General features: G+C 41.0%; 1 protein-coding gene across 3 annotated transcripts; it reads right to left on the bottom strand.

The window, feature by feature from the left end:
- Positions 1-810: 810 nt before the first annotated feature.
- On the bottom strand, positions 811-14,503 carry MEPE (matrix extracellular phosphoglycoprotein). Of its 3 annotated transcripts, XM_004266140.3 has the most exons (5): positions 14,482-14,503; positions 12,235-12,300; positions 8,630-8,683; positions 7,584-7,676; positions 811-2,657 (listed from the first exon to the last, which is right to left on the bottom strand). In XM_004266140.3, exons 2-5 carry the CDS (start codon positions 12,286-12,288, stop codon positions 1,197-1,199), a joined length of 1,662 nt encoding a protein of 553 aa, XP_004266188.2. In that variant the 5' UTR covers positions 12,289-12,300; positions 14,482-14,503; the 3' UTR covers positions 811-1,196. The 3 variants fall into 3 exon arrangements, with proteins under 3 accessions (XP_004266188.2, XP_004266187.2, XP_004266189.2); XM_004266139.2 differs by lacking the exon at positions 14,482-14,503 and having other exon boundaries at positions 1,197-2,660; positions 12,235-12,288; XM_004266141.2 differs by lacking the exons at positions 7,584-7,676; positions 14,482-14,503 and having other exon boundaries at positions 1,197-2,660; positions 12,235-12,288.
- Between the last annotated feature and the right edge of the window lie 8,504 nt (positions 14,504-23,007).

The following is a 23,007-nucleotide window of genomic DNA, read 5'->3' as shown; positions in this document are numbered from 1 at the left end:
TGCTCTTATCACTTAAGAAATTACAAGGGTTTTAGGAGTTCTGTGCCAGGAACTGGGAACAGATACATGTGTGTGTGTGTGTGTGTGTGTATACACACACACACACATATATATATATATTTTTTTTTCCCTATTATCTCACGCCCTTCCTTCATGGTCACAGAATGGCTGCTGCACCTCCAGGCATCATGTTGATGTTAAGCAAAGAAGAATAGGGTAAGAAAAAAAGGACAGGTGGTATTAACTGTATACACTCTCTTACCAAGAAGACAAAAAGTCTTCCAGAACTCCACTCCTCTCTCTGACCAGGAGACTTAGGGTTAATTTCCAGAATGGTATCACAAGGCTATTAGCTGGAAAAGCATCTACGCTAAAAGCCAGAAAAAAGAAATAGGGCTGAGATGATTTGGAATCAGCCGATGAGTAATATCTGCCGAAGTAAGTTTTTGTCCTGGTTTTGCACTTGAGCTTCTCCTTCTCAAATTCTCCCTGTTGCCCTCCCTCCACCCCATTCACCTCTTTGTCTAGAAGGAGGTAGAACTGAGAAAAGTGATAACCTGGAGAGTTGCTTCAGGAAATAAAGACTTGCTTTACTAGAAGTTATAAACGTGCAACAGAGGAAAGAGCATAGAAGGACATGACGCAGGATATCTTTATTAGAGCAGAAGCAAAAGGAACTACTGGCTGGAGCAGAGTGGGATGTAGGGAGGCTCTCAAGCTTTACCCAGTGGATTAATTTCATAGCACTGCCTTTGCCAGAGGCAGAACTAATCTTGTTGTGTCTGAAATGAAGCACCACAGACAGCAGACTTCCTTATAGATCATTTAATTACAGATTATCATATGAGAGAGATTGTTTTTCATGTCTACAGCGCAAACAACAAAGGAAGGGTTTTGTGACACAACCTATTTTTAAATGATATCTATTCAAATATTACCTATTCCATGAATCCTTAATGAATTCTTTTTCCTTAAAAAAGCATCATAACTTTGAATAGGATTTCATAAAGCATCATAACTTTGAATAGGATTTCATACTGTGACCATTAAAATAGCAACAGTTCTCCCCGGGAGGCGAGGTCTCTTGGCTTATTCAATTCCTGGCTCTGTCCGTCTGGTCTGCTGTCAGGTGGCTCCCCTTTATACTGTTAAGTCACAGTTGACCAAGTATCAAATCTTTATCCCGCTGGGAATTTCTAGTCACCATCGCTGTCACTGGAACTGCCACTGTCTGATGATTCACTACTGTCATGCTTTTTAGGGGAGCGAAACCTCCTATTGGAATGGGGCTTTCTGTAACCCCAGGAACCTTTGCTTTGTGACACACCCTTGTTCTGCATAGAATTATTTCGTCTGTGGGGCACAGAATAATTTTTCCTGCTGTGTGTTATTACGGTCCCTTCATTATTGGGGCCATTATGGGAACCTATTTCATTTTTAATTTCATTATCAAGACCACGAGAAGGAATGAACTGGCCCTGACCTTTGCCCTTACTCGGAAATCTTTGTTTTTCATTTGAGGTCACTTGATTCCTTTTAGAATGTTCTGTATCTTTTCTACTACTACCTTTGCCATTTTTCGGAATTTCATTAGTACTTTCAGCTCCATCACTACCGCCATCTTTTCTTTTGTCTTCTGTGGGTGCGTGAGGGTAATGAAACTCTATTTCTCCTTGACGAGCATTTTGGCTGCCGCCATCCACTCTGCTTCCTTCTTCTCCAGAAAGTTTCTTAAAATCGGTGCTACCTATGATGTTGTTGCCCTCCACCAGGCTTACATCAGCAGCATTTGCCTTTTGGGCTGTTTCATCCCTGGTTCCAATGGTATTTCCACCATTCCCTTCTTTCTCTGGGATCTCATTATAACCTGGTCCTCTCACATCAGGATTAATGGTCTCAGCTTCACTTGGGCTGGAAAACTCTGTTTGAATATCTGTACCTTCTCGGTCAGGACGAATAGCATCTCCTTTACCAGAAATGTCCTTAAAAGGTGGACCATCTCCACTGAAAGGAGAGCTACTGTCTTCCTGCCCTTGGAGATCTGGATAACCACTGCCTTCAAAATCACTGGAGACCTGTTTGGCTTTGGGGAGCTGTTTTAGACAGTCCATGTTGTGTTGGATACGGTGGGTACTTTTGCTTTTTACTGGAATATTCTGGGCTTGGGAATCTCTTTGATGATTCTTCTTAATTTTTGAGGGGGCTTTAGCATAATTGGCACCTGCTGGAACTTTGCTTAAAACATTCCGGGCTTTGTTCTCTTTGTTTTCTTCCCTCAAGAGTTCAGTCACAGCCCCTGGCTCCATTATGTGGTGCATGTTATTTCTGATGAGAGCTTTGCCGTATTCTTCTTGGTCATGTAGCTTGCTAAGGGCATTGTCTCCATCCTCAGTCCCACGACTCCCAGTCGATTCAGGATAAATGGACGTCTTCAGGTCATTGTGGGCATTTTCTTTGTTACTAATCCTGTAGTCTTTATTCATTGTCTGTCTATCTTCCAGAAGATTTTGAGATTTAGTGCTTTTGTTATTTTCATTGGTTCCAGGGAGGGACACGTCTTTCTCTTTTTCTTGGACAATGTTTTCTTGAGGCAATGGCTCTTGATGTCTTCTCTGGCCAGAATGGGGAAGAGCAATATTGTCTTTGTTCTTTTCTTCCTGCTAAAGTGTAATTTTCAACATAAAGTGGTTATTTTATGTTAAACTTTTAAAATTTAATAATTCTTAGGCAATAATAATAAATTTTAAAACCCCGCCAGATACTTAATAAAAAGAGTCTTTTAACTCAATAGAGATTTGTTGGTAGAGATAATTCTGGAACGGCCAAAGCAGGTTTCACGGAAAAAGAAGGATGAGAAAGGCTTGAAGAGTGGGTAAGATTCAAATACATGTAAGGAAAATGGTGAGAACATCTTAAGAGTAAGTGGTATATTCACATATTTGGAAACAGGAAACATTTGAAAGATAATATGAATAACATTATAAGGCTGGAGTAGAGAAATCCTAAGAGAATAATACAGAAGAGAATCCAAATAAGAGAAATAAGTTTGGAAATATAGATTAGGGCCTGATTTTAAAGGAGGACCTGATTTTAAAGAGGACAGTGTGGTCCTCATCTCGTGACTAGTGACACATTGCAAGTGAAATGAAGTTCGTCTTTCAAACATGATTTTTCTTGCTCTCATTCTCTCTCTCTCTCTCTCCCTCCCCCCACTCCCATTCTGTCTCTTTGCTTTCACCCTGGTCTTCAAAGGTATAAATCTTTTCCTCTTCTCTTTTTCCTCAACAGAAAATATACAAATAGAAGAATCTAGGTTCTGACATCCAAAGAAAATATTTTGCAGCAGGTGTTGGCCACCCTAGCTTTTGTCTGAAAAAGGATTCATTAATTTTATTTTTTCCCTCTTTTGTCATGTAGTAAACCAGATTTGATAGTCTGGGTCAGTAGTTCTCAAATTTAGCATTTCTCCTAACTATTCGGAAGGCTTACTAAAATGAAGACTGTTGGACCCAACGGCCAGAGTTTCTGATTCAGTGGGCTTGGCGTGGGGCTCTGGAATCTGCATGTATGACAAGTTCCCAGCTAATGCTGGTGCTGCTGGTCTGCGACCACCTTTGGAGAACCACTCTTCTGGATCCTAAGTTTAAGTAATGAGGTCCGGATGAGAAAAGTCCCTGAGACAATAATGGGATGAAAAAGAGAAAGTGGAGCAGAAGGGTAGAGTGTTTATGCCTGTATCTCAATTTGTCCTTTTTTTGGGGGGGGAAGGTCTGTAAAATGCTGCTTCATAGGCTGCACCTTACCAACTCGAGGTACAGCCAAGGTGCAAGAAGCTTGAACAATGTGGTCAAGAAGAAGGAGGGGCTGAGATTGATTTTGCCCACAGCACTCACTGTTTCTCTGTGGCACAGGCTAGATATGGAAGCATCTGAGGATGGTTAGGAGCTTTCCAGAGGGAGTGAAGTGGCTCTAGAAGGAGCAAAGTCGATGGAGCATATATACTAGGAACAAATGTGAGTCATACGCGAACAAAGAGGGGTCTACATTGTCCGTGAGAGCCAGGAGAGCCTGAATCAGCGCTGCCCCAAGGCTGTACTGTTTGGTCCTAAGCTACTGTAGCCAGCGGCTTCATCTTAGGGCACCAGCAGGGCAAGCAGTACGCAAGGGGTCGAGCAACATTGTCCCGTCCATGTCCGAGGATCCCACGTCTTCCTCTCCACTGTGGCTTGAGCCGTGTGTGTGCATATGGTATATGGTATAGGCTGGACGGTGTAGGCCACCCCCAACTCCCTCACGTGCTTGCACGCCGTCTTAGGGGAAGAAGGAGCATCTGAGCATTTTTATCCAAAAGGGACTGAAGGGCTTCCTTAAAGAACTATTTCCATGAGTAGATAACCTTAAGTTTAAACAGGTTGAATTTAAATTAATTTCTGCACACTCCCTACCCTTTCATTAGCCCACGGGTAGGAGCTCTTGAGCAACAGAACAATTATAGACAGAATAAATACCATACTTTCTCTCCACCACAGACTTGTAGGGTGAGCTGAAATTTACAACACCACTACATAGACCTCTGAACTGGCGGGTAACATGAGATCAAAATAAGAGATATTTCTTGAGGAACTGGGACATGTAAGAAGTTGGGCTGGGCGCTACATGTTCTAAGCAATACCTGATGATTTATTGAATGGCAGAGGCAGCAGTCCTGCAGGGGTATGGAGGGTGGGCGTGAGGTGCTGTGACAGAGACCTTGTATTCAATCAGGGTCTGCACAGACAGAGGGTCAGAGCTTTGTAGAACCTGGGAGTCCAGGCATAAGAATTTGGTTTTATTTTGCAAGGGATGAAGAGCTAGTGAAAGTGCATGATCAAGAGATTAACGAAATAAAAATCAGAGGTTTAGGAGGAATTGTGGTAAGAAAGGACAGTCAGGAGGATGCTACAGTGTCCAGGAATGAGATGTAGTCGCTTGGATTAGGACTATGCCAAAGAAAAATGTCACAAAGAAAAATCGTCTACTGGTGCCCAAATAGAAGAAGGGTTAATACCTAGAACGTTGACATGAAAAAGTGAAGACAAGAGAAAAAGATAACTTTAATATTAGACGTGTTGACGTCGATGGCATATAGAACCTAAGCTCAAAAAACAACATCCAGTTAGAGACTGAATTGGGTGTCACAGCCTCCCAGCCCACGTCCTTTCCAGTTTCTATGACCTGTGGTCAACTTGAACATCCTTGAACATTTTATGAGCTAATTGCTTGTTACTTTTCATGTCAGATCTTTTCATTTATGGATGTTCTAATTTTTTCAAGTTTTTTTAAACCTGCAGCTAGTAACTAGTATCCCTTTTTTTCCTGATGCAGCAGTCCTTAAGGTTATTTCCTCTTTCACATAAAACCCTTCCAGGAAAGTCCAGGTTTTCTCCATATTCACTGGGTGCTTTCTCTTCTCCAGGTTGACATGTGCAGAGGCTCTTATTAGGTCACTATGTTCAGATCCATCCTCAAATAGGAGTACTGTTCTACTTGGAAGACTGCCTGCTTTTATACATAAATCTTATTAATGTTGGAAGCTGTGGGGAATTGTTGACTCAGCTCACACTTGAACCTCAAGATAAAAATGGTTTACAGAAGTACCCTCTATTCTTACAAAGCTGCCTCACATGCAGTATACAAAAGTTCCAAAGTGTAGTTTTTTTTTTTTTTTTTTCCTTTGGCGGTCCGCGGGCCTCTCACCGTTGTGGCCTCTCCCATTGTGGAGTACAGGCTCCGGACGCACAGGCTCAGCGGCCATGGCTCACGGGCCCAGCCGCTCCACGGCATGTGGGATCCTCCCGGACCGGGGCATGAACCCGTGTCCCCTGTATCGGCAGGCGGACTCTCAACCACTGCGCCACCAGGGAAGCCCCAAAGTGTAGTATTTTTAAGATATAATTTGAAATGACTTATTTGGGGGGAGTTATCATTATTCACTAATCTTTTATATTGGCAGGTATATTCTGAAAATAGATAAGGTTTTCTCATGAGGAAAAGTATAATAGAAAAAAACGTTAGAGTGAATTATTTCTGAATAAAAAGTATTTTAAACATTTGACCTATTTTAAGGCATTCCATCTGGGAAATTTTTACACAGACATTTGTATTTTCCTTTGCAAGTAAGTTCATTTGCTCACTGCTAATATACACTTTTGAGTTAAACAGGTGCATTATAATAATCCCTTCTTAATTTTTTCCCCTTCCTGTTCTGAAGTGGGAAGTTTTGTTTTATATTTGGTGTTTTTACTGCTTTTAAAACAGTAACGTGTACACTAATGGTGTACCTTTCTTTAAAGACTGAAAAGTTTTATAAATAAAACACAAAACAACTTTTAAATTGTGATGTGCGATGGTCGATCATTTTTGCACTGCTTATGTTAAATGACTTCCTGTGGCACCGTTTACTGTATGATGGTCGTACAGTCAGTTGGCTCATCTGCTTTTCTGTCTCCATGCCTTACCTCATATTATTCTTTTCATGGAGAACAGTCTCTCCCACACAAATGTTTGCTCAAACCCTACTCATCCTCCAAGGTCCAGTTCGCTTATTTCCATTACGTAGCTTTCCCTGAGCACCACACTAGGAACTAATCTTTTCTACTCCAAGCCCTGAAGCATGATTTTTCGGGTACCACTCACAGAGCACTTTGCACGTTCTGTCTCGGGTTATAATAATTTTTGTAAGCACCTTTTGTTTCTTTTCTAGCTCCAAAATCCTGTAGAGAAAGAGTTAAGTTTTCTCAATCATTTTATCTCTCATAATATCTTGCACAATAGGAAGCTCTCAGCATGGATTTGTTACAACCAATAAGTTTAAAAGGCAGCTAGCTAGAGGTGCTAAGTCTTCGAGATGCGTATAAAGAATATTGAGCAGAACAGAATAACATTCTGAAGGGAAGCTACTACTTTCATGGGGAGTGAGGCCAGATTTGAAGAAAGTAAATAGTCCTTTTGCTGATGGCATTTTAAACTGTTTCTAGCTCTGTGGCCAGTGAGTCTGCAAGAAAGGACTGAGTGAAAAGAATTATTGTTTTATTCCAGTGACAATGCCCTTATTCTTTCTCTTCCAAGCATCCTGACACAGATGGCATCATCTGTGGAATGAATTTAAGGGACACTAAAAGGTGCCACTTTTTAGGCCAAAATGATTTCTTTCTAATCCATTCCCCCCTGCCCCATTAGAGCATATGGTAGAATATGTCCAGAAAACCTCCTTACAAAGGATCAAACTTTATTCAGAAGCAATAACATGAAAAACTCAATGGGTGTCCAGTATCCACCAGCACCACATCTGCTGTGGCAGGTCCTGAAGCAGGGCAGGGTTTGGGCCAGGGCATGCGGTAGCCCATCTGTGTCAGGAAGACACTGGGACACAGAGTTCCACAGCAGAGATGCTCCAGGAGCCTGGGACCGTGGGAAGAATATAAAGGCACCAGCCGTAGACAGAAACCCCAGAGAAGGCAAAAGTCAACTTTGTCTTCCCTACAGTTTCGCCTAATGTTTGTCCAGAGTTTGGATCATGATAAAATCCCTAGGATTCTGCTTACCTTCACATCAGTTTGATTCTTCCTCCCAGACGAGGTATAAACATACTTAAAAAGATAATACCCATGTTTCTCATGGTGGCCCTTGTACATTATCTACAAAACACAACATTATATTAAGGTGGGTTTTTCTCTTACGAAGAAGTTTTCTGGCTCTCTTTTTGATAGTACAAGGTATTTTTAACTTGGGTCAAGTCTATTTCTGCATCTAACAAGTGGTGGTACATCTGATAACCGCAGGACGGCGTGTGTCAGCCGGCTCCTGAAAAGAGCAGCTTGTTCCTTTCTTTTCTATCTCTAAGTCTGTTTTCCCTGGGGACGACTGTCAAACAGTTCTCTCCCCCAGGGTGTATCAATCTTATTACCAAATTTCAATGGAAATGGAGCACTTGGACATATTTTCAGGTAGGAGGAGGCAGAGGGACGAGGTGAAAGGCAGATTTTACAGTATTCATGCTGGTGGCAAATTGGCAAAACTCCCAGCATGAACATTCAGGCTCCTAAGCTTGTGGTTTTTGCCTTTGCAGTTTTCAGCTGAGATAGAGAGCGGAAGATTGTTAGTTTTTAGAACAGAATTTTCTGAGACTGCAAGAAGAAACCATGGTAGGCAGAAGTAAGTTGCAATTTGGTGACACGAAAAGCTGAAGGTACTTATTTAACTTTCTGGTTGCATCTGGAAAACTAACTCCATGTACATGGAATTTCCCCATGAAGACTTGTTAACTCACTTCCCTTTGTTTTCTCCCTCATTTATCTCTCTGTTCTCACGTACATGTGTGGGAAAATATTGTTTGCTAATAACAATATCCCAGAACTTTTATTCATCCTCTGAAGGAAGAAATCATTGAAGAGAAAGAATTCCCATTCAGAAGGCTTTTCTCTTTTCTATCACACATTGTGTGAATTAAAGTGCCAAAATTATGCTGTATAATTTTTCCATTTCCATTCTAGGTACACAAGAATATTTTGACAGTTAAAAATTTCCTCTTATTGACTTTTCTCTTTACAGAGTTGAAAGGGGTGTATTTGAGAAGAATAATTCTGTTTACCCTCTGTTCTTCCACAGAGTCTTGCTTCATTTTCTCAGCCTGTGGTTGCAATGTCTGAAAGGAAACAAGAAATAAAACTTCACTAAACACTTCTTTCTTTCATTTCTTCAAACAGTGAATGTTTCCTTTCTTATTCTCTCACTGGGGCGTATTATTCAATGTGGAAAATCATTCTGACTCAAAGACGATGGGCACACACATCACATTTGTTTCTGTATTGAAGGAGGATGCCAACCTTCCTCCCCCAGGGGGAGATAGTGCCGGCTCCACTACGGAACCACGTTCAAGTGTGGGAGAACAGCTGAGTTGGGAGGGGTGGCACTCCAGGTGAAAAAGCTTAGATGTCATTGGTATCCACTGAAAAAGCTTTCCCTGGCACACTGGGAGTGTTTAGTATCAGTGAACCAAAATCAGAGTTGAGTGATGTGGATTGCATGTGCGTTGATTGTATAAGTTCAGTCATTGCTATTCCAGTTAAGGTAAGATGGTCCAGCAAGAGTGAAACCATAGCCCTGCACCTAAGGGGAAGGAAACCACCTGAGGATGGCGCTGCATTGTTGCCAGTTACCTGGGCAGTTTTTTCTTTCAGGAAAAGGGAAAATGACATTTTGAAAGGTTGTGTATTATAGAATGTGAGATACAGAATGACACTATAAACCATTAAACTTTCCATTACTTCCACTATTAAAAATCCAGAATTTTACCTAACATCAAGACCAAGAAAACTACTTCTTTTTTTTTTTTTTTTTTTTTTTGCGGTACGCGGGCCTCTCACTGCTGTGGCCTCTCCCGTTGCGGAGCACAGGCTCCGGACGCGCAGGCTCAGTGGCCGTGGCTTACGTGCCCAGCCGTTCCGCGGCACGTGGGATCTTCCTGGACCGGGGCACGAACCCGTGTCCCCTGCATCGGCAGGCGGACTCTCAACCACTGCGCCACCAGGGAAGCCCTAGAAAATGACTTGTTTTCAATTCCACAATAATTTTTCTCCCCTAACTGCATATTTTATAATTCTACCCTTTATTGCCCTCTGCTGATGTCGGTTCTTGTGTGATCTTGTGCATATAAATTTAGAGCATTGCATAACTCCTCAGAAATATCAAAACAGTTAAAATAGTTCTGGAAATGGGGGTATAGGAAAGAGAAAATATAAAAAACGAGATGGGTAGATATTAAGCAAAAGAGAGAAATGACAGTTTGGGGTATTCGGTATTTTCTTACAGAACACACACACAACATGTATTAAAAACATACTTGATGGTATGTTTAATACAGTTCACGATAATAAATCATGAACTTACAACAAGGTAACATAATAAAGTCTTTATAGTCTAATTGCATATCAATGAATATTAATTGAATTGCATGGCCCAACAATCATCTTTTATATTCTTGCACTTAAAGTTTTGTTTTTTAAGGAAACAAGAATGCCACCCTTAAATATGTCTTTTTGACATAAAAATTATTTTGAGCTGAAGGCAATTAAGAAGTAGAACATGTGGAAAAACCTTCCCCTTTTCTGCCTAAAGGCAGGAAATAAATTCTCCTTTTACTAGAGACAAACTCTTATCAGTCCAGAGATGGCACAGAAGAATCTGCAAACAAATCTTGTTAAACTAATCCTAATCTTCCTAGTTAGGGAAGAGAAGTACTCCGTAGTCCTACTTGGACTTCCCCTAGCCCCTTTATCTTGCCAATTCTTCACAAATGTATTGTTTCTTTGTCTAAAAGGTATAAAAGCTTCCTGCTCTGGTCACTTCTTTGGGTCCTCATTCTCTTGTGAAGGGCTTTCATGTACATGTAAAACTAATAAAATTTGTGTGCTCTTCTCCTATTAATCTGTCTTTCTCAGTTGAATTTTCAAACCCAGCCAGGGACCCAAAGAGGGTTGAGGAAAACCTTTTCCTCCCCTAGAGTTTGAATTTTGATTATGATTCCAGAACATATGTAAGTGGCTTAGTACATACTAATTTCTGATACCACCAATCTGTCATTAAGTACCTTAGATAATTACTCAGATAGAATCCATATCTGAAAGAAAACATTACAGTTAGCCCTTCGTCATTCCAAGTTTGTCTCTGTGTCCTTGCCGAACCTCTTTCATTTGAAATCTGCCCCCCTCCTTCCCCGCCCGCCACCCTTCACACCCACTTGGCAGCTCTCCTGCCCTTGAACGTGGCCCTGAAATGGAGACGGCATTGTTTCCCTCGGTCGAAGAAGACTGGCATCCTCTCTTTTTTTTTTTTTTTTTTTTTTTGCGGTACGCGGGCCTCTCACTGTTGTGGCCTCTCCCGTTGCGGAGCACAGGCTCCAGACGCGCAGGCTCAGCGGCCATGGCTCACGGGCCCTGCCGCTCCGCGGCATGTGGGATCTTCCCGGACCGGGGCACGAACCCGTGTCCCCTGCATCGGCAGGCGGACTCTCAACCACTGCGCCACCAGGGAAGCCAGGCATCCTCTCTTGGCCGGTGGTCACTGGGTTGGTGTTGACACAGCACATTTCTTGGAAGATGGTCGGAGATGCCACTGCAGCTGTTCTTCGGAACGTGGTGCTCAAAACAGGCTCGTCCTCGGCTGGTGGGATGAGCTGGGTCAGCGGGGCCCACGCCATCCTCCTTATGCCTAAGCCCGTGCCTCTGTGGCCCCGACTGAGCAAAGTCAGTCGTGTGCATCGGGCCTGGCAGATGTCTATTTTAAGCAGTACGTCCCCTAGAGGACTGCTAGAGCATGTGTGCTGAAAGGGGACACGCCTTCCTCAGCTCCGGCTCTCCTCGCCGGTTGGCACAGCTCGTGCCCGTCAGTGCATTTCCCAGTTGGTTGCCCACTCGCTCAGGACCTATGTGTAAGTTCTCCTGACAACAGAATGACCACTCGCTTCCACGCTTTTCCAACTGAAAAGGTTACTCCGAGAAGTTAGGATGTTTTCCAGACACTATCTAATTAGCACTGTGTCTCCTTTGCAGAAAATATCTGTAGCACTCAGCATTTTCACAAGATGACTTCGTCACATCCTGAGCACTCATCTGGGTGAATCAGAGGCAAGAGAAGACACAAAAGGAAATTGGAGCTTGATCTGGGTTAAGCTGAGGGGGACTTCTTCCCATCTTTAACCTCGCTGATGAAGACAAAATCACCAGCAGGATCTCCCAGTGTTGCAAGAACTACAGGAAAGGTCTGGTCCCTTCATGTTATCGTGTAGCTATAAAGTCTGGTTGCTTAGTCATGGAGCATTCAAGTCAAATTCTCTCCGTTTTTGGTAAAATATTGAGAAATTCTTTTGACAGGTTATAATTTGGATATATTTACTCACTAGCATTAGCTGATTGAAACACTGTGGCTGGCTATTGGTTTTCTCAAAAATATTTTCACTGGCATTTCTCCAAAGGCAACATGTAGCCATCTTGTAATTCTTCTCACATGTTCGTTGAGGGCTTCAATGTCTGGGTGACAGACATTTGTGTCAAGGGTTGGATGGGTCCTCTTTGTGTGGTACTTTATTGTAACTGAACAAGGTAAGTGCTACTAATTTCAAAAGACATCGCTTAAAAGAAAAATAGAAGAAGAGAGCAAGAGATTATATGATGCATAACTGAATCTGTAAATGCTTACTGGTGCTGCCAGGGTCAGACTGAAAAGGAGCAGTCCCAAACAGATGATTCGCATCTTTGAGAATCTCTGTAAAAAGACAATAATATTTTACCCTAAAGCATTGCCAGTTATGAACTGCAGCCATAATAATAAATAAAACAGAAAAGTCTATACAAACCTCCTTCCCCTTAGCAGTCCATTTCCTCTTGTTTAAAAAAAACTACATATAATTTATATCCAAGTGTAGAAACTTTAATCTGAGCTTTCATATGTCTAATTATTCCAATGTGAAAATGAAAATTGTCCAATATTATGAAAACAATGAAGTTGGATAGAAACGGAGTTCATAGACATATTTATTTGCTCTATTGTCAGCCCAAACTTTTCCCTTTTATCTTTAGAGAGAGACCATTTAATTGAATTATTTATATAATTCAGAATAACATTAAGCAAAGAGTCAATAAACTTTAAGGTAGATCAATAGAAATGATGTAATTTGAACGAGAGAGAGAAAAAAGGGTTTTAAATGACCATTCTTTTCTTTCAGTCCTTTATAAATATATTCTACTTCCTCAGGGACCTGTGTGATGGTAGCAGTGGTCAACCCAGAATTCTATCTCTTAGAGAGGAAGTAAAGCAAAATTGTTAAGAAATAGGTTTTAAAGTTAGATCTGGGTTTGAGTTCTTGGCTCTGTTATTTAATAACCAAGGGACCCTGGGCAAGTCATTTAAACTCTCTAAACTTTGGTTACCTCATTTGTAAGATCTGAATAATACTTATACTTGTATCTGATGAAAAAATTCTTAGTTCTTTACACAGAGCCGGGCACATAGTAAGTGCTCAATAAAGGTTAGCTTTTGTCATTAAAAAAATAAACAGTTAAAAAAAAAAAGAATAACATTAAGTTAGTATAGCAACTCATAACAGACTCTAAATGAATCTGCCAGGGTGGCAGGCTTTACTGTGAGGAATGAAATCTTGTTCACCACCAGCCCCGTGCCTGAATATATATCCTCGTACTCGTTAGCAAGGTATATGAGGTGGAAGCCACCTGTGGGCTGGAGACCAAAACAATTTATGTAATAGTTATATTAATAGCTAACATTATTGAAAACTAAAATGGGCCAAGCACTGTTCTAAAAATTTGACATATATTCAATTAATTGAGCTTCACAGTAACCCTGTGGAGTTAGGTGGCATTACTAGTCCTGTTTTACAGATTAGGAAATAGACACAAAGTCAAGTAACTTGTCCCAGAATTCCCAGGTGTTCAGGGGCAGAACTGGGATTAGCATCCAGCCAATGTAGCTCTAACGCCAGACTCTACAGCACCTTGAATAAGTTTCTACTCTTTTATCTTATTACAGAAAAATCTACATGTAGTTGATGTAAAGCAAATCATAGTATTTTACTGGGATCCACAAAACGATGTTTAAAACACTAACATTTTCTTATGGATAAAGGTACCTGTTTATATGCTAAGAGGATCTAGTGAGTTCACTTAAGTCAAGTAGCCATTAGATTGAAAAAGAAAGTCAACATGATTTTGGATGACTGATCTGTTGGTTTTGATATTAAGTATTTTACTAACTACCACACAGACATATAGCAACCAATATGAGAAGTAAAAATTTACACCACTCTTTGATATTACTTGAGAGAAAAGTACTTTTAACAGGAAAAATAATCTAAATACTGTTGCAATCTTTAACCAGTTCAAGGTAATAGCTTTTATTTGGAGAAACAAATATAACTTTTAAATGTATTCTAAAATCCTGGGCTATTCTCTTCTAAATTAATACAATTTTAAGGACCTTAATCCTAGCTATAATTTAGCTTCCAAGCATTTTAGAGGTTAGGACAGTACAAGTCAAGTATCAAATGACAATGCTGATCACTAGAAATATCAGTACAGATGAGGTTTGAAAGTATAAGTCTGATCATATTATCCTTATTCTGTCCTATAAGCAAAGGTGTGGAGTAAAATTGAAGTCTTTGAGCTACTGTGGCGCTTGATAATGTTGGTAGTCAAATCAGAGGGAAAGCTTCTACCAAACCACCAAGTTCAGTCGATCATTTCTAGAGCTGGTAACACACTTTCTCTTTCTAAAACAAAGCACTACATAGTACACAGGTGTGCTCAGTAGAGAACACTTTCAATATGCATTCATTTTCAAAAGCCAGCTCCCTACCTGGACAGCACGCATCCTACAAATGGGAACTATGTTATAAAGTTGTTATCGAGAACATCAAGAGAGCCAAATTACCTGGGGGCCTTTGACCTTCAGAACACCTGGGTTCTTCTGCAGAATTAACGGTGTCTGGGCATTCTGCTGAAATTTAAAGTTTGTTAGAGTCCCCAATGGCCAATCAGCACTGGCTCACTTAGCGCTAGCAAACAATTTGTTACCAGTGCCCACAGATAACCATAGGGGGCAAAGTCATTTTAATCTAAAAATGTTTTTGTGGTAGAAAGCTGCTATCAAATGTTCCAGAAAGTGGGATAAACAGAAAATATAAATACCTCAGCTTGGTGTATCGTGTTGTCAAATAATTAAAATTGATTTCAGAACTATTAACTAGGACTGGCTGAATAACTCACAAGTTTATAAATAGAAAACAGTTTCGCTATCCTCTTATGTCAAAAGCTTATAATTTCAACTGTGCCTGAAGGAACTTCAGCAACATTTAACAAAAGGGCATTGAGTGCCTATTATGTGACCAGCATTAGGGAAACAGCAGTGAATGAAAGGAAAAAAAAAATCCCTGTCTTCATGGAATTTATAAGCTGGCAGGGAGACAGACAATAAATAAGATGAATAAGTAAAAAATGTTATGTTAGGTAGTGACAGAGACTAAGTCTAAGAAGAAAAAGTGTCGCAGGGAGGGGACAATAACAAGCACTGAGAGTGGGGACATTGGGTTGAAATTTTATTTTTTAAAATTTTTAATTGTTTAATTTTTATTTTGGGGCTGCGCCACATGGCTTGCGGGATCTTAGTTCCCTGACTAGGGTTTGAACCCAGGCCCTCGGCAATGAGAGCATAGAGTCCTAAACACTGGACTGCCAGGGAATTCCCTGGGTTGAAATTTTAGATAGTGAGGCCCAGGAGGGCCTCGTTGAGAGAGTGACTTTTGAGTAAAGACCTGTAGACATCTGACTCTCTAAGGGAAGAATATTCTAGGCGGAAGGAAGAGAAGGAGGAGAACCCCTGGGACAAGAGCCTGCTGGCTTGTTCCAAGACAGAGGAGAGGTCAGGTTGGCTGGATGGAAGGTTGGCTGCAGGAAGGGAGTGTAGCAGGAAACGAGGTCAGAAAAGTATTCAATGGCAGATGATGTAGCGCCCCTGGGTCATCGCGAGGCCCTGACTTCACCCCGAGTGAGAAGGAAGCCCTTGGAGTTCTTGGGCAAAGGAGGAAGTGAAGGAGGGACTGAGTACGAAAAGGCAGAGACCGGCGAGGGAGCTCTTGAAGTAATCTGGACTTGAACCACCAGGGGTGGTGAGAAGTGGTCACGTTCTGAATGTATTTGGACAGTAAAGCCAGTAGGATTGGCTGACGGACCGGATGTGGCTGGGAGAGAAAATCAAGAAGCAAGGATGGCACCAAGGTTTTTGCCTTGAGCAACTGGAAGAACAAAGTTGCTCTTTAGTATTGCTATGGGGGAAACTGCAGGAGTGGTTTAGGGGGAAATATGGAGAGTTTGGGTTTGTATGTGAATGTTATAAAGTGGTCAATTTAGGACGTTGACTTTTTCAGTGAAACGAGTGGCACACGCATGTTGGAATAAGCCTTTCTAGGGCAGTAGCTGGCCCAGTCTGGCTGCCAAAATCATGATTGCAGTAGTTCAGGAGGTTCCATTCAGTCTAAAATATTATACGACCTGAAGGGGTAATTAGAACTTTGTGTGAAACATCAATAAAAGATAATGTAAGAATTGTTTAACCCATACTAAGGGATAAGAACTACCAATAGATAAACACAACTTTAATAGGCTATAAATGATAGTAAATGAAATTTAAATGTAAACTCCCAATTTCTCCTAACTTTCAAAACAGACAAAAACCAAAATAAAACAAAGAAAGCAGCCCTTAGGCAGCCCTAGCTGAGAGAATGGTTTCTTTTCTAGTTCAGGCTGAATCCCTATTTTTGATCCTCTTCTGAGTGTACGTAGCTGGTTCTTAAAACTCTTGCCAGGATTAGAATTTTAGCTTTTAGGTTGGGGACACTGCTGACTCAGAGTCGTTCAACCATGGGGTTTAGAGTATTTGACATTGTCATTGACAGTGGAGACGTTTAACTGGTAGCTTTGGAGTCAAACAGACCTGAGTTCAAATACTGACTCTACCTCTTGTTTGCTGTGGTCAATTGCTTAAGCAACTAAATTGAACTTCTGTGAGCCTCAATTTCTCCATATGAGAATGGGGAGCATCATAACAAGCTGAACTTTCATTGAATGATTACTGTGATCCAAGTATTCCTCTAAGTGTGGTATATTAACTCATTTAATATTTACAAAAACTCTATATTGTAGCTGTTATTATCACCCTGATTTTAGCGATAAGACATAAAGCAGTTAAGTGACTTGCTTAAGGTCATATATCCAGCAAATATAAAAAGCCAGAATTTGGGCTTCCCTGGTGGCGCAGTGGTTGAGAGTCCGCCTGCCAATGCCAGGGACATGGGTTCGTGCCCTGGTCCGGGAAGATCCCACATGCCGCGGAGCAGCTGGGCCCGTGAGCCATGGCCGCTGAGCCTGTGCATCCGGAGCCTGTGCTCCACAACGGGAGAGGCCACAACAGTGAGAGGCCCGCGTACCACAAAAAAAATAAAAATAAAAATAAAAAGCCAGAATTTATAATTAAGCAATGAGGCTCCAAAATGAGGTTTGAAAACCACTGCACTATACTGTCTCTTAAAGTCTGCATAAACATTAAATCAACAAATGTTCCTAAGTCTAAACTAAATGATGAATACATGATAGCTACCCATCCCACCCATTCTTCCCATCATTATATAATAATCTGGCATTCAGATGACATCCTTCTGCATCTCTTTTCTGTCCTCTCTTTATCTTCCAACCATGTCTTCTTTTACGACTCAATTGTTGAAGGGAAAAAAATCAATGAAATGGTGAAAGAAATAATAGAGTTGAAGTTTAAGAGCAAACGGTGGGCTGTTTCTCTAGACATCACAAATATTAATGACCAGAATTTCAGCAAAATGTAAAGGACTTGGCAGACAGAGAAAAAGGCTAACAGGAAAATGGAAGTAAAGGAAAGGAATGGACAAGCAACAGTGTTCAGTCAACCGTAAGACTGAACAGAAACATACAGCTATATAAACAGTAGACAGATGAGAATACCACAAAAACCCTCACTTTAATATTCTCTTAACGCGATGAATTATTCACAGATTTCTAGAGCACTTAGGAAATCCGCAGCGTTTTAAGGTTTTACGCTCTTCCGTAACTTTAGAGTTTATAAGTAACTTTATACTTTTGAATGATCAGGTAGAAGTAAGCACCTGGTATGTGCCTCATACATGGTGCACCTTTAGGAAATGTTAGGGTTTTTTTCATTAATATTATAGTTTCAGATTATTTCTCAAATGTGCTTTTTCTTTGTCTTTCCTTCTTTCCAAAGAAATTTAGCAAGAGATTTCCCCTTTATTTAAGTGATGGGAAAGTGTTTAATTCTATCTAGATGAATCTGTGTTCTATAAGAGAAAACTCATAGAATGTTAAGAGAAAAGTTGACTTAGCTACCAGTCCTACCAAGGAGTAAACTGGCAGTAGCTAAATATATATATACTTCCAAAGCTAAAATGAATTCAAAGCTCAAAAAATAAAAATGCAACTGGGGCTTTAAATTTAGAACCTACAATTGACTAAAGCAAGAAGAGAAAAAAAGAAAAAAACATTGAGCCTATCAAACTTTCTGTCTAAAAGTTTGCCGAGAAGAAACCATGGGGAGAAAACCAGAGAATAATCATTTGCTAAAGTTCTGTGAAGTAGAGGTGTTACTGCTACCCTCTTAAAGCTTGCCCCCTGGGTTGAGCTTGAACTTCAAAAACTGAACATAAGTTTCCTAAATGTTTTTGAGTAATAAACAGTTTTGCCATAATATTTCTTAGGAATCAAAGATAAAGACCAGGGTTCTGTAAAAAAGGTAATCTAGCCTCACACTATTTCTATTACTTGGAAAAGACAACAAAATAAAACAGAATTAAGAAGGACTAGAGAAAAACAGGAAATGGACCCAAACTTTCTTCTGGTTCTCGGTTCATGGTTCAAGAACAGACATCTCCACCAATGATGCACGTAGCTGGAATCTCCTGGGCCGGGCTGACACAAGGAGCTGCTCCTCAAAGAGATTTTCAGATGGAAATAGTCCACGAAACTTGTTTCATCTTGTGCTGGCTTTTTCATTTCTTACCCTTCACTTTATTGAGAACAATCATAAACTATGAGCTAACTAGGAACCTACACTATCTGTTCCAGCTACTGGACCCTCATCCAGGAGTGAGGCTTTGTGTTTTGTCTTGTTTTGTTTTTCCATCTATTTCTGGAACCTCCCATCCATCTTCTCTATACTTGTGCTCTAGGTCCAATTGTTTTGATATACATTTTTTTTTTTTTTTTTTTTTTTTTGCTGTACGCAGGCCTCTCACTGTCATGGCCTCTCCCGTTGCAGAGCACAGGCTCCGGACACGCAGGCTCAGCGGCCATGGCTCACAGGCCCAGCCGCTCCGCGGCACGTGGGATCTTCCCGGACCGGGGCACGAGCCCACGTCCCCTGCATCAGCAGGCGGACTCCCAACCACTACGCCACCAGGGAAGCCCTTGATATACATTTTTAAAAACTTAGGATAGTAAGAACTCTTTTTATTTTCTGGGATCTTGGTCCCCAACTTATTCTTAACATTATTAGGTGACACATTTCTCTGTATCATCATAGGCAGTTAGAGATAAATATATACTATGCATATTTCTGAAATAACTGAAATAACGCTCTATTTTCTAATTTATATATGCAACAAATACTGAGTTTTCCCTTCTGAAACAGTGGGGGGATCTCCACAGTGTTGTGAATGGAAAAGAAGGGCCCTTGTCGAGCATCTCCTCTTTACCATATGGACCCTTACAGATTTGTCAAGGCTTTAGGCATTTCATAGAATCATTTATTCCCCATTCATCTCCAGAAGAGAGTGTGAAATGGGTGTGCTGGGACTTGCCCTGTCTTTAGCAGAAGAAAATGTTTCTGTTTTAAATATGTTCATTCATGAGGATCAATATTCATCCTGAGTTTAAAAAAGGTCACTTTTTAAAACGTCACTTACAACCAACTTTCTCATCTACCTCCAAATTATGGGGTTTTTTTTTTAGTTTTTATTATTTTTTTCTCTTAGTGTTTGGGAATTTCAACAGAAGTACATAAAAATTTCAGCCAGATACGGAACCACAAAGGGTCACGGAGTAGCATGAAGCTAGCTGTGTTCATTTCTCTGGGCTATTTGTTTACCCATTCAGCTATTACTGGCAAAGGGAAGGCATGTCAATATAATTTGCTTTTATTTTTATATTAGAAAGATGTCTTACTACACCTTAAAGTGTAATTCAGAGGGTGTAGTTAACATGTAATTATAATGATACCAGGCTTTTCCTTCAGGACATGGCGACATAGCTGGAAGAAGCTGTAAGGCTTCGTTGTGTGACCTCAGGAGGGAAATATCTCTCATTCCCAAATAGTTCTTGCCATTTTGTTTTGCAGGACCAAGTATCCTCTTAAGAGACAGAACATGATGACGTATACCAGCTAGTTATTCATCGTATTGGACACATACTATATTCATACCTAATTTCGGCATATCTTGTCTTCTCAGGTTTTAAACTTCGTGTTTATATGTATTGTGTTATCATTTTATTTTAGCTCTCCTCTCATGACTGTCTTAATTCTCACAAATTCTCAGAATTTTTTCTATGCTTGTCTATTCTTGTTTCAGTTATCTATTGCCATATGACAAACTACCTCTAAACTTAGTGGTTTAAAACACCCATTGATTGTTTTCTCTCAAGTGTCTGTGGGGTGACTTGTGCTGTGCTGTGCTATCCTCAGATCTCTCATTTGGGACACTCAGACAGGATGGGGGCAGGACTTGTCTGAAGACCTGATTGGGCTGCACATCCAAGATAGTGCTTTGGTACTTCTTCATATGACCTCTCTCTCCAGCAGAACCAACTGGACTTCTCATGTGGTAGCTCAGGATTAAAATACTCAGTGGGTTAAAAGCTCATTAACTGGATTTGTTGGTCTAATAGTAGAGGTTCCCATGCAAATTACATTCTGCTCTTTCTCAGGGGGCTTCCCCGCTCCTGAGACCCTCTAGGCTCTCAAGAGCAGAAAACAGAAGTAAGTGAAGCCTGGAACTGTTAGAGTCATTGTCATGATATTGGTCAAAGCAGTCAGATTCAAAGGAGTAGGTATATGTTCCACGCCTTGGGGAGAAGTGGCAACGTCACATTGCTGAAGACTTGTGGAAGGGGAGATAGTGTCGAAGCTGTCTTTGGAGAATACAGTGTGCCTGAGTCAGTCCCGATAGCAATGCAGGCATTGAGAATTCACTGAAAATTACTCTTAAAATGTTTGGTGTACTTATATTAGTCTGTTTCTCTCCAGAGAGACAGAACCCATAGGTTATACACATAGGAAGAGACTTATTATGAGGAATTGGCTCACATGATTACAGAAGCTGGTGGGTCCCATGATACACCATTTGAAGGCTGGAGACCCAGGGAAGCCAGTGGTGTAAATCCAATCTGAATCGCAAGGCCTGAGCGCCAGACGAGCAGCTGGTGTCATTCCCAGTCCAAGGCAGGAGACAGGTGTCCCAGTTTAAGCAGCCAAGCAGGAAGCTGCCTTTTTGTTCTTTTCAGGCCCTCCCTTGATTGGGTGATGCCCACCCACATAGGGGAGGAAAATCTACTTTACTGAGTCCACCTCTTCAAATGCTAATCTCATCCAGAAGAATGCTCTCAGACACACCCAGAAATGAAAACGTTTATTTTGGGCACCCCTTGGCCCAGTTAAGTTGACATAGAATGAACCATAGCAGTACTGGACTTGATGATAACTCATTCTACACAGCGTAAGTAATGGTTTACGTTGTGCTGCTGATTCCCCATCACTGTCCTACAGCTAGAATCAAAATCAAACTTTCCCTCAGCTGGCTAAGGGGTTAGACGTACCTGACAATCTCTGTCACAAAATTTCAAAAGATAATTAGGATAATGAAAATAGTATCTTCAAATATTATTTATTAGACATAAATAACATTCTTGATGTGTTCAGGTCCGGGAAGTGTCAGAAGCATGTTATTAAGCAGCTGCAGAAAGGAGATAGCTCACAGATGGCTGGATCAAATATGAGAAAATGTACTGCATTTTTAGTGAGTTCACTGATAGTTTGTTTATATCCTAAGTGATTAACCACAGCTAAAATTTTAAATTAATCAGTTCTCTATGGTTGTGACTTTATAGTCATCCGAAATGGAAATCAGCAAACTATGGCCTGTAGGCCAAATCTGGCTCAACAGCTGTTTTAGCAAATAAAGTTTTATCGGACCACAGCCATGCCCATTTGTTTACATTTTGTCTATGGTGGCCTTTGCTACAATGACAGATTTGAAGAGTTGTGACGGAAACCATGTGGGCTGCAAAGCCAAAAATATTTACTTATCTGGTCCTTTACAGAGAAAGTTTCTGACCCATGACTAAACTAGTGAAAGTTGAATTTGTGCTTTAAAAAGTGATAAGACGGGCTTCCCTGGTGGCGCAGTGGTTGAGAGTCCGCCTGCCGATGCAGGGGACATGGGTTCGTGCCCAGGTCCGGGAAGATCCCACATGCCGCGGAGCAGCTGCGCCCGTGAGCCATGGCCGCTGAGCCTGCGTGTCCAGAGCCTGTGCTCCGCAACGGGAGAGGCCACAACAGTGAGAGGGCCGCGTACCACACACACACACACAAAAAGTGATAAGACAAAATTCTGTGCACACTGATGAAGGTCTTATCTTCTTGGACCCTGGGAGTTATGAAATACAGGGGGAAAGCCTCCTGAAAAAGAACAGAATACATCTTCCATGGAACTTTTATTCTTAGAACAACAAACCAAGTTAATGAGTATCTAACCCAATGAGGGCAGAAAATATTTACAAGTATTTGCACTTGGATAAACAAAAGGTCCACGTGATTGCTTCATGATTTCCTTTTAATTAATATTGATTCTTTTTTAAAAGTAAGACTCATATTTCTCGACATTAGACTATCCTTTTCAAAAGAATGTATTTATATTTTTCTGCTTTTCTCACACTTTCATTACTTTTTCTCTTTGTCACTCAGAGGGATTCACTTTGCCTAGAGATGGATTGGGATTTGGGGGGTTTTTTGGCTGTGCTGGGTCTTAGTTGCAGCACGTGGGATCTTCATTGCAGCGTGTGGGATCTTTTAGTTACGGCATGTAGGCCCTTAGTTGTGGCATGCGGGTTCTAGTTCCCTGACCAGGGATCGAACCAGGGTTCCCTGCATTGGGAGCACAGAGTCTTAACCACTGGACCACCAGGGAAGTCCCGGATTGGGATTTTTTTTAATAAGAGGAATCCAAATGGAAAGAAAGTCAATGTTTTGTTTTTCAGTTCTGAATAGGCTCTTGAAACTCTCAGCAGAAGCAATTATTTTGAAAACTAAAGCTTTAGCTTTGCAAGATGAAACTCTTGTTAAGAGAGGAAAGGGTGATAGGAA

The sequence above is a fragment of the Orcinus orca genome, chromosome 4 (assembly GCF_937001465.1).
Source record: "Orcinus orca chromosome 4, mOrcOrc1.1, whole genome shotgun sequence".
Classification (NCBI taxonomy): Eukaryota; Metazoa; Chordata; class Mammalia; order Artiodactyla; family Delphinidae; genus Orcinus; species Orcinus orca.
This window is presented reverse-complemented; position numbering and strand designations above follow the sequence as displayed.